Raw genomic sequence first — 12358 nt, forward strand, 5'->3', positions numbered from 1 at the left:
TCACTTTATACTAGGATCATAGTCAGAAGTAACTGTCATGAACTCAGGATTTTTACGTCCAGCCTTTTCAGTTATTTTTCTTGAACTACATCAATTTATTTTATTTTAGTTATTTATGCAAAATCTCACAATTTTTCTCTCAATATTACATACTTTTCACAAATTTCCCAGCCAATGTTGAGCTTTTGATAGCTCTTCTTCTTAATTGAAGTTACTTTGGTACTTTTCCATTATGCATCTGCCACACATCTTATAGGTATTATTGTAATAGTATGCGGGTATTTAATTATTCTTGTTCATACACGCAGTCCACCAATAATGCTACCATTAGGTCTCAACATGTGTTTAGCTTCTCTTTCACAGGTGTCAAAAAGGGTGGCAGGCACATAATGGAAAAGTATTGTTACTTTAAATACTAAATCCAGATAATTGAATATAAAAGCATTATTTACAAACATTGTAAAGTTGTATTTATGTAAACTGTGAGAAAAAAAAAAAGTTATTGCATCATGACAGATGTTGTACTATGAACTCGTTGAATTCTTTGGCACAAAAAAGAAACAATAAAAACCGCACATAGAAGTGAAAATAATAACAATTGAACACATAAAATTAATAACATAGGAAATGTCAAATAAATTCAAACTACCAAAATTTCATCTGCCACCTTATAATTATGTTTTCATTAAAAGTATACTACTTTGGGCCTGGGTTCAAATTCCAGAGAGTGCATGGATGTTTGTTAGTGTAATAGTATGTGTGTGATATGTGGCCATTTAAAAAGACTAGTGAGCCAAAAGTCCTCTTGTCTGGTTTGGTGGCAGGGAACGAGAAATGGAAGACACTCAGATGTATCCCCAGGGGTGTTCTCTATCAAAATTTGGATGGCTGCAGCATTAGCGCAGTGGAATTATGATCTGTCTTATAATAAATGCACTGTGTTATGAATAACACAACATATTGCATTACACTTTACTCATATCTCATCACAAGCAACTTCAGTCCCATCTTCCCTAGGATACTATGTTCAGCTGTTCCTTTGTAATATGCATGTCAACAATCTTATATTTATGTTAGAAGATAGGGATGTAAATGTATTGATGTATGCTGAAAATTTGGTGATATGGTCTTCCATCCTCAAAAAAGGTACACAGAAATAGTTAATTAAATGATGTCATGAAGACTTGAGTACTTGGTGCCAATTAAATAACATGCATAGAAACAGAAAAGCCTGCCTGTATAACTTTTGTATTGTGTCACAAGCCTTTTGACTTGGAGTTTTATATAATAATATCCATGTGCCTCAATACTAAACTTTTAACTAAATGGGAATTGTCTTAAATAGAAATTTGTCTTGGAATTAATGGATTGGAGGAATTATCATTGAAATAATTGTTTCTAAACTTTTAACTACATGGTAATTGTCTTAAATAGGAATTGGTCTTGGAATTAATGGGTGGAGGAACTAACGTTAAGGATAAATAATTGTTTCAATGTAATTAAACAACAAGAGTAAGGTGGGGATATGCGACTTCCACTTTATTTACAACTTACAAACCTACTTACTGTTATGAAATATTCCAGCACTCAATTAATAACTGCCTTTGAGGATTTGAAGAACAAATTAGAACAAATGCAAAATCAGATTCTTCACCTTGACTGGCATTGAAAAAAACAACCCTAAGAGTTACTTTTATACTGAACTGGACAACTGTGCATGTCTCATGAGATACAAATTTCCAACTCCAGTTTCAACAACATTCTTAGACTTTCATAGATGTCTCAGATAAACTTTGAGCCACGAAGCTTAAAATTCAGCAGGGTTTTGTTTAATTTACATTGAGGGAAAAACTCAAGGATTTTGATGATTTACTAGACTGGTGCTCTTGTGAAGATACAATAGTTGTGTTTTGATTAGCAGTGGAATATCATTGCTGGGCTGTCCATATGAGTAAGACTGGAATTTTTAATAGTCTTGATTATCTCTGCCATTCTGGCTTTATGCATAGTGATCACTTCCTTCTTTGTCCTGCTCTAACAAAGAATTCTCTACTTAAACATTATTGGGAAGCTCGAAATAACGTGAGACTTTCTTCACACTATTTTAAACTTTAGTAATTTAAATTTAGCATTTTAAACTTTAGTAATTTAAATTCTGGCTTGGCTATTGAATTCTAATTTTATGCTTATATGCTATATTTTAATATTGTTTTATCACCTAAGGGCAAATTTTCAAAGGTTTTTCTTTTTAAGTATATAGTTTACGAAATTTAACTCATAATATCCTAAAATATGATTTCAACTAACAAGGAATAAATAACATTTTTATGACTTGAGTATCAAGTATAATAATTGAAATTCAAATATTTCTTATTTGTAACATATTTTACTTATATTCACTATCAAACATGCCAAACTTGAATAACTCTGAATCTTGAAGGATCTTAATATCCAGTACTGTAAGCCTGAATACAGATGATACTGTAAGCAGCTTCTGTTTTATTACTTGATAAATACAAAGTTCTAAGATTGAAAACGAGGAAAAAAAAAAAGATTAAAAACCTAGGAATTGAAATACCACAACATATAAGGTAGAGTTAAATAAGCATGTAACTAAAAAAATAAGAAAATTGTAGCATGTTTTTCTTTAGTACTACTTTAATACATTTTATTACCTGTTACAACAAGTTTGATTGTTATGGCATTTGGATTTACAAAGTAGATCAGCTGATTTGCACAAACAGATGTTCATAGTACACTTTTTTTAACAGCTGCATTTTCTAAGTCCTTGTCCCCCAACTAAAGAAATCTTTTTTTTTTTTTTTTACTATTTCACATACACTTACTTCTTCTATACCAACTTCTTCAATGTTCAAAAAATTTTTCTTTACAAAAAATAAACTGCTTTCCTGTTTACAACGATTTTAATTTACCGAACTTACTATTAAAAACATAAAAACTCATCATCTTAAATATCTCTAATAACGGCTATTATTGATTTTGGATCCATTTTTGATCTATCAATACCAGGTACTTTTATTTTAACATTTTTACAAAAGTATTTGTCCAAATGTAGGTTTTGGAAAGTTTTTAGTAGACACAGTCTTCATCTTCTTTGCCTGCTTCTGAAGTCCTTCCTTAACTGTCTCTCGAAACACTTTCACATTTTGAGTTTTCTTGATAATTGCACCCGTTGTGTCAGAGCATATATCTCGTTCTTTCATTTCAATTCAAACTTCAGTATCTGCTTCCATTGTTATGCCTGATTATTTTTCATATGCATTATTATTATCTTGCGATTCTAAATCAACTGTTGATTCGAGATTAGTTTTCCCATTTTCTGTATTAACCACACATTCATTAGTAATACATACTTATAACTTTTTTCTAAATCTTGTTCAGTGGTCATGTTACTAATCAAATTATGTGGCAAAACTGAGTTAGCAAGTCCTAGCTTCATAGGACAACTTTGCAAGACATCACAGGATAGCTTCATTAAGATGAACATTTGAATCCCTCCTGATATGCTTTGTTTTTTATTTTTGAATAAATTTTAATTCTTCTGACCAATTTCCTATCTTATTTGTTTCCAACATGTTCTCAACATCTTGGTTCACCCGTTCGACAGAACTTTGTGACTGACTGTGTCTCGGTTTTCAGTGAGCTATTTTTATATCACTCCACATTTCACATAAACTGTTTATGATTTGATTTGGTTGCAAAATTCCCTCGTATTATCAGAATGAAGAATGTTCAGGGCTCCAAAAGCTATGAAAATATCCAGAAAGTTGACTTGGCATCGAGAATTCATTTCACTATGCACAACTGATTTAATTACAATCCCCTCTTTCACAGTTTTTTGTTTCTTCTGACATGGTTCGCAGTCTTAGATATGTGAAGATAGGTTCTACTGTTACATTCTTGTACTTACGATTCAGTTCTTTAATCATGCAAGTTCTTTCACCATGGCCAATTGCAATATGAGTGCTGTGTTGAAGATTTCATCAGTTGTAACATAATATAGGATTTTTGCAAATAGTGATATTATAAGTTTGTCCTTTCCTCCAATTAGGATACGACAGCGTTTCAACCTTCTGTAATGAACTGTTTGTTTCTCCATCACACATTTTTCACTTGTTAAATAAAAGCAGTTATCAGGCTTATTTTTTACAAATTCAGACAAAATGTCATAATCTTTTTCCGCATAACATCACTCATTTCCCATCAGCAAAATAAAAAAAGCAAAGTATGTAAAAATGGAAACGAACTTCAGGGAAAGTGCAGAATCACCCCTGCTTAGCGCATTTCTCAAAATCGCCAACTTGAAAATAACAAGTCTAAGAATTGCACAAACTCAGTGTCCATGTACACAACGACCTATTTTTGCTTAAAATAACATCAGAGAATTACACAAACTTGGCACTACGCACTCCCTTGACTTTGTCCATGTGCACATCGATAAGTGGGCGATTCTGCACTTGTGGACAAACTTCTTCTTTTTTAGATCATAGCTGCTTACACTTATTTAAATTATGTCCAAGTTAGACTGCAAATGGTGCAAATAAGGAGAGGCAGGAACAGAAAAGTGTCATGACGGAATTTGTGTGTGGAGGCTTATTCAAGGTTGATTTAAATCCCTCGTTTCAGGATTTTACCAGAAGGCATTGGTAACTCCTCGGTTTTACCTCAAAGGCTGAAGTGGAATCATATTAAAGCATACTTCGAGCTTTTAACAAGCTACTTTGGTAAAAGCTAGGTTTTACTGGTAAAACCTAGGATTTACCAGACTTTAGGATCTTACAGTAACATATCTCCATTCATACTGCGTATAATATTTTACTTGTAAAATGTATACGATTCTCTTATATTCTTATATATATTGATTCAAATAATGAATAAAACTTAAATGCAATAATGAAAAAAAAGTGCAAATGATTTTTTAAATAGTACGTAGCTTTTTCATAATATTTATTAAATTATAAAATAAACAAATATAATTTTTTCACAATTTTTATTTATTAAACTATAAAATGAACAAATATCATTATTTCACAATTCACAAAATTACACATATATACAATAGTTAATATATATTATTAGTAATCTTCCTTTTACTTACTGTTTATTGCTAACCTACTTTTTTTTTTTTTCTTTATTACAGATACTTTAATAATCCCATTAAAATATTCTCGTGCTTTCATGAAAAGCAGTATTCAGCAGAATTAAAAGATTTTATTTTAACACCAACGAAAGTTGTTAATGTTATCAAAAACAGCAGCATAATTAATTATCAGTTATGTTATGATCATGTTATCAAAAACAGCAGTAATATTAAAGAATATGAAGATTTAAAAATTTATTAGAACACTGCTCGTATTTTGTTATACTTCTAACTCGGAAAAAAAAAAATCTACGGATTCTACAATTCTGAAGTTTTAGTTACATGCTCCATTACACAACGCATTTGTAATCTAAGTTTGTTTTATTTGGTTATTAATGCAGTTATATGTAATTATGTCGAAACATTTATCAATACGTAATGGATGTAGTTACCAAATAATTTTTTGCCATCGTTGTTTGTTTACATCATGGTATTAAGGATTTTCTATAAACTAAACTTCTCGAAATTCACATAAAAAAGTGGAAAACAGCCAATTATAGTAACCCACACAAATAGTTTGTGACGTATTGTTGCCACCAGTCACGTGAGACCCGCTAACTTCCGTAAACCGTCAGCGTTTGTAGTCGCATAATTGTAACGGACTTGAAAAAAAATACTTTTATCTCCAGCTCGCGAGACAGTGTATATCGGAAATTCTAAAGATATGCTTAATTTAACATTATTTTGCGATATTGCTCTTGAACTGAATTTTATGGTTTAAGTGCAAAGAACATGATATTTAATAAATAAAGGTAACACTCAAAACGTTAAAAAAACGCCCCTTTAGACGTAATTTAAAATCTGAAAAATTTCAGATTTTTTTTTTTAAGAAAATTATTGCAAAGTCCATAATCAGCTAATAAAGTCTTTAAAGTCCACAATAGTCTAATGCTTTTCCAAATGCTCTATTTTCTACTAGTTCCTTTTATATGATGAGTAGACACAGTTATATAGTTGGTATAGTGACAGTTAGTATAGTGAGAGATGTTTTTTCTTTTCTGAATGGCAACATGCTCACAGCAAAATAATGAAAGCGCGCGTGAAATATATAGTATAAAATGGACAATTATTATACATTATGCTTTGTTTAAGATTTATGATGTATTTTTGTTTTTGAAACATTAATGTGAAAGGTTCCCGTATTAATCTTTTGTTGACATGGTACGTAAACAACCAGAGCTCATAATAGCTAAATTTATAGTAATATGATCAGGAATAGAATAATTATAATTTCTGTGAATACTGTGAAGTACTGAAATTTTACAGCTTAACTTTTATTATTTTTCAGGATATCAGAAAGTATCTTACTTCCGCTAGAGCATCTGTGAATGCAGATTCATCAGAATTCAGAAATTCGAAGAAAACAGCTGGTTTGCAGGATGCTAAGGTGCAGAATTTATTTTAATTTTTTCATTCATGATGTTATCATTGACAGTAAATTTGAGTAAGATGCTTAGTGTTTTATAAAATTTACTAGCCTCCCTTTTAAAAGTTTTATTTCTGTTAGTATACATTATCTTTTACTCATATCTGTTACTCTGATTATCAAAAGTTATTTCTGTTTCAAACATTTTAAAAATAATGAAAAGTGGCTAGTATTTAACACGTTGACTGCAACAACTATTTTTGGAGTTTGATTACAAAATATATTCAAAATACTAATTATAACACATAACAGTAATACTAGTCACCAGAAAGCATAAAGAATGCATTCTTGGGGAAGAGAAGGGGCAGGTTCATGTTTAAGCTCATAGTTGGCACAAGTAGCAAAGTTCTCACTGCAAATTATTTGGTATTTCCTTAAACTCCCGTTATTTAAGAGCCAAAATTGTCATCAGCTTTTAATTAACAGAAAAGTTAAGAACTTTACATAGTGCCAAAATTGTCACCAGCTTTTAATTAACAGTAAAGTTAAGAGCTTTACATAGCAAACATATATACTTCATTTGTACAGTTTACAATTACTAGTTCTGCAACATATACTATTAAGCTATCTTGAAATTAGTCCTCTTGGCAACATCACCTGCTACGAATTATCTTATAGGTGGCAGTTAATATATTAATAGTAAAATTTCATTACGTTAACAGAAGGAAAATTGTTCACTGATCAATTTATCATGTAATGATTGTAATACTATGAATGAGACTTAAAATCCTGTTTGATTTAATAGACGTTTTACTCTTATTTTAGATATGTTTGTTATTAGGTTTAGTTATCTATTAGTGAGTATCTATGTTTCATTAAATTAATAAGTATCTAGTATTGAGTTATTGCTTTATACTCTAATATACGCCCTAATTTCACCAAATGTGGCAATATGTGTTCTGCGCTGGTTTTTGGTGTGATTGCGTGTTGTATGGCAACCCTGTTGACGTTGAAAAATCTTTCGCTGGAGCTCGTTGATTTGCCTCTGCGTCTGAGAAGATGGGAGGGAAAGATAAAATGGTAGTTGTTGAAGTTCGGCAAAAGGAAATATCATTGTAGCTATCTTGTTGAGGGGTAGTGGGTATTTGGAAGTGTGGAAAGAGGGTCTAGGAGATTATTTTTAATGGCAGTGCATGATAGAAGTAGGGATTTGTGATTTTATTTATTTGTGAACCATAGTATAAATTTTCTGGATACTGTGTCTGGCTGTCATGTAAATACGATAGTGATTACGTGGCGGCATGTTAAAGGCGGTATGAAATTTATATTTCTGCTATTCGAAAACGCATTAATTCATGGTAAGTGCATTTTATTTTATCCTTGTTCTTATTTTGTAGAATGTTATGTTCATTGGTTCTTTAGTATGAATTATTGTCGTTATTGTTGTTTTTTTAAATTGTTTGAAATTTATTTTAGTTTATTTTGTTGTTTAATGTCTAGACTGTGCAATTCGTAGATGTTTTTTAAAGTTGAAACAGAATGCTCTGTACATGGTATTATTTGAAATTTATTGTTGTTATGTTATTTTATTAAAGCGAGGAGTGCGTAGATCGTAGATTCCTTCCTTGCCTAAATTGTGCAATTCGTAGAATTTTTTTTAAGTTTAAACAGGATGCTGTGTAATGGTATTCTTTGAAATTTATTGTTGTTATGTTAATTTATTAAAGCGAGGTGTGTGTAGTTAGTAGATTCGTTCGTTGCCTACATTGTGCCATTCGTAGATGTTTTTTTAAGTTAAAACATGTGGCTGTGTACATGGATTCTTGTCAAATATTTTTGGTTAGAAACTTTACGTTTTTGCTATCTAAATTTTTTGTTTTTGTTTCGGATTCTTAGCTAAATTGTGTGTTCAAAACCTAGTTTTTGCATGTGTGAAAACCGCGTTTTTGGAGACATTTTAGGCTAAAAGTTCGAAATGTAGACAAAAAATTTAGATAGTAATATGGCAGCGTAAAGTTTCTCGCGAAAAATATTTGGCGAGAAATTTGGCGACTTGAGGGCGCATGTCAGAGTAGTTCTGTCCTTTTAAAATTTACTGACTATGCTAAATTAAAAATTAGCAAAGCTGTTAGTTTACTCATAAAATAGTAGAGTTATAAGCTTAAAAAAGAGACAAATGCTATTAAATATGGTGTATTAATTTGAGTGTATGTGGAATTCTAGTGGATCTCAAACCTGAAGATATAAAGCTCTTCGAATGTTTAAAAGAAAACAAGTGAAATATCTTATCTTCAGTGGCATAAAAATAAATGATATGTGACGAGCATGATCAAATTTAAAATCTTATCAAGCCTTTGTGAATTAGATATATAGTCTAAAGTCTTTAATCCGGACTTGTCGGGACTTCAGTGATTCCGAATTATCGATTTTTCTGGATTATAGATCATTAGTTTAAATCTGGTAAGATGGCATGCAGAAATTATAAAATTAAAAATATGAAACCGTAATTTATGAAATAAAGAACAATTATGATCTTGTTTAAGTTGCTTTGTGATGATACTTTCTCTTTAATTCTATAAACAGATATAATTTCTTGTTCAATTACAAAGTTCCACTGTTCAAGTCCTATAATTGCTGTATCGAGAATACCGACTAATTTGTCAAACGAAATTTTTTCGTTTTCAATAACCTCTGTCACTTTCTTCACTGTCCGAAGCGAATTATAATGACGAAGAATTTGATTTAAATCATATCAAAGACGGAGTACAATGAGATGAAATATTACATTTAGTAAGGAATTATAAGCCTTATAAAATAAAAACATCTGCCCTGAAGATAAGGATAGTGCTGACAGATCAACTTCCAATTCATTGCGTTCTGCAACGTTCCCTCCCCCCGAAGAGCAGAGCAGCGTGAAATTGATAAACAGATTTCGGAATGGTTAGAGAAACAAAAGATATGCCTTTATCCATTTTTTGCAGCAATTCCACTTTTTGTTTGATGGACATCGAAACATACTTTTGCTTTTGGCAGCTCCAGCATCGGAAATTGTATTTGACATAATCGAAAGTTCAAGCTTACTTTTATAAAATTGCTCTAACAGTCTGCAAAAAATAATAAGCCGGATCCAATTAGAAGATTAAGGAACAATGCAATCTGCAACATTAACTGAAATAGATAATTAGATAATTTTAGCTTAGCTTATAACATCCGTTATACATTAAACGCGCATGCACACTCGCAAGCGTCTATGCGCATGCGTGAACGCATTGTGCGTTGATGCATGCGCAGAAAGTTTGTTATTTTGAGGTCCGGATCATTCCGTATTATGGGTGTCCGGATTAACGACTTTTACTGTAGTTAAATTCATAAATGTTCAGAGACAAAATAATTTGGCCATATTATATGAATATAATGATTGAAATAATAAAACATTTGGAACTACTCTTATATATGCCCTTGCTTGGTGAAAAATTTCTCGCCAAATATTTTTGGTGAAAAACTCCACAGTGCCATTTTACTATCTAAATTTTTTGTCTACATTTCGAACTTTAAGCCTAAAATGTCTCCAAAACTGCGGTTTTCGCACCTGCAAAAACCATGTTTTGAACCCACAATTTAAGCTAAAAATCCAAAACAAAAACAAAAAATTAGATAGCAAAAACATAAAGTTTCTAACGAAAAATATTTAACAAGAATCCATGTACGCAATGATATGTTTTAACTTAAAAAAATCACAGAATTGCACAATCTATGCAGTGAAGGAATCTACGAACTGCGCACACCTCTCTTAAATAAATTAACATAACAAGAAATTTCAAATAATACCATGTACACAGGGTTTGTGTACAACTTAAAAAAAATCTACGAATTGCACAATCTAGGCATTGTGCACTAATCAACAAAATAAACTAAAATAAATTACAAAAAATTCAAAGAACAGCCGTAACTACAGAAATTCATACTAAAAGAAGCAATGAACATGACATTCTACAAAATAAGAACAAGAAAATCAAATGCACTTACCCTAATGAATGCTTCTTCGAACAGCAAAAATATCGAGAGCATACAAAATCCAGCATACATTCGTAAATAAAATTTTGCCAGTCACACCACATCTGTGAACAAAAGTGTCACAATTTTGCAGTATCACACATCTTTCTGTGATTCAAAATTCCGAAGGTAATGATAAAAACTTCCTCCAAGGTTAACTTACCACACGAAAACCACAACCCAAATCTTAAAACTCCGCCTGCAGCCATATACTTTACCTGCAAATCCACACAAGTCTATCAAAAACGCCCTTCTTCGTACGACTTCTCAGATCAGCTCCACATTTCTGACATGCCAAATTCCGCTTCGGAAGTCCTGACTCCCACAGAAATTCCAAAAATACACTTTGATCTGCATAAACACACCTGTGAACAAAAGACTTGTTAACAACTCCAACATTATAGCTTTTAATACTAAATTTGTAAGGATCTTAAGTTTTACTAACGTTTATTTTATTTTAAATCTTTACTATCACTTCTTATTTTCTACTTCCGGCCAGAATTAAAAGCTTTATCTTATTTATGCAAATTTGTCTGGCGAACGCCAAGTACTCAAGTTGTGGCTTTTTGCCAAGCGAGAGAGAGGAAGGAGTTAGTCGAAGCAGGCCGCTTGCCTTAGCAGTTTTACTCGGTTGCTGGTTGCCTTCCAGGCCAGAGGTTTAATCCTCTTGATAATTTTAAACGTATTGTAGTGTTACGGCTTCCTGTTAATATACGGCCAATCTTCCACGTAGGCCCTTGTTTATTATTCCAAATTTAAGTTAGAGTTTAGTTAATATTTTTATATTCTTACGTTCAGACCACAAGTAGTTGGTCTCTGTATTCCGAAGTACGGAAATTATTGTAAAGAGTGAAAAATAAAGGGTTTCGTATACCCTTCTTGTGTATCTTGTCTACTTCCCACATTTATTGGACATAGCTTTAGTAAGCTCCCTGTTCCGACTCAGGTTCTGGAATGTTCCCCAAACAAGTAAAGAGAAACACTGAACCTGATAAATTTACTGTGCACACAATCTAAAATACATGACTAAAATTTACCACCCATGTCTTTCGTTGCAACATTCCATTTTAAAATGTGCACAACATGAACCAACAAACAAACAAAACCACTGCAGTGAAAGAGTAAGTTTCAATGTTGAAAGGGTTGCCATACAAACGACATCGTCCCCAAAACCATCGCAGAACAAGCAATCGTGCCAAAAATCAGTGCAGAACACATATTGCCACATTTGATGACCTGAGGGCACACATAAGAGTAGTACCAAAAGTTTTTTTTTTCAGGCAAACCGTTTAACATCTGATTAAGAGGTAAATATAGAGTCAGAACTGCCTGTATCTTTAATTTTACTGTAAAGAAGGTACTTTTTGGTTACCTGCACCAAAAAAAGGAATTATTCATTATCAACTTTGGAAAGCAGCTGTGAACTCATTGGGGACTAATTTTTTTATGCAGCTAAGGTGTCAAAGGCAAGAATGCCACCACACTAGCAATTCGATAAAAGAGCAATCAACCAATAAAATTTTAGAGAGCAAGAAGCACTGGTAATAAAACACTGATCTTTTTCAATAAAACGTTCTGTATTTTTTGGGGTCTGTTATTCTATGTGTACAGCAATCTATTTTCATTAAGAAAAGTCAAAGAATTGCATGAATTCAGCATATGCAATAGCCAACTACAAATAAAGCAGATAGGTGTTATAAATGAAATATGACTGTCTTCACACTAGTTCCTAATCCTCCTTGTAATACTCTGCATACAGTTTTTATATTGCATTTCCG

The 12358-nt window shown here is 31.9% G+C and overlaps 1 protein-coding gene across 2 annotated transcripts in view; it reads left to right on the top strand.

Moving 5' to 3' along the window:
- The first annotated feature begins 6162 nt into the window (after positions 1–6162).
- The window catches only part of Gnf1 (germ line transcription factor 1), a 203990-nt gene continuing 197794 nt past the window's right edge, over positions 6163–12358 (top strand). The window contains exons 1-2 of one of the 2 annotated variants that reach the window (XM_085812770.1): positions 6163–6322; positions 6450–6548. In XM_085812770.1, the coding sequence (XP_085668896.1) occupies positions 6320–6322; positions 6450–6548 (102 nt within the window). In that variant the 5' untranslated portion in view covers positions 6163–6319. The remainder of the gene's footprint in view (positions 6323–6449; positions 6549–12358) is intronic. The other variant, XM_085812769.1, reaches the window with a different exon arrangement.

Source organism: Stegodyphus dumicola, chromosome 3 (assembly GCF_044657685.1).
Source record: "Stegodyphus dumicola isolate Sdum_Otavi_A_Nest chromosome 3, ASM4465768v1".
Classification (NCBI taxonomy): domain Eukaryota; kingdom Metazoa; phylum Arthropoda; class Arachnida; order Araneae; family Eresidae; genus Stegodyphus; species Stegodyphus dumicola.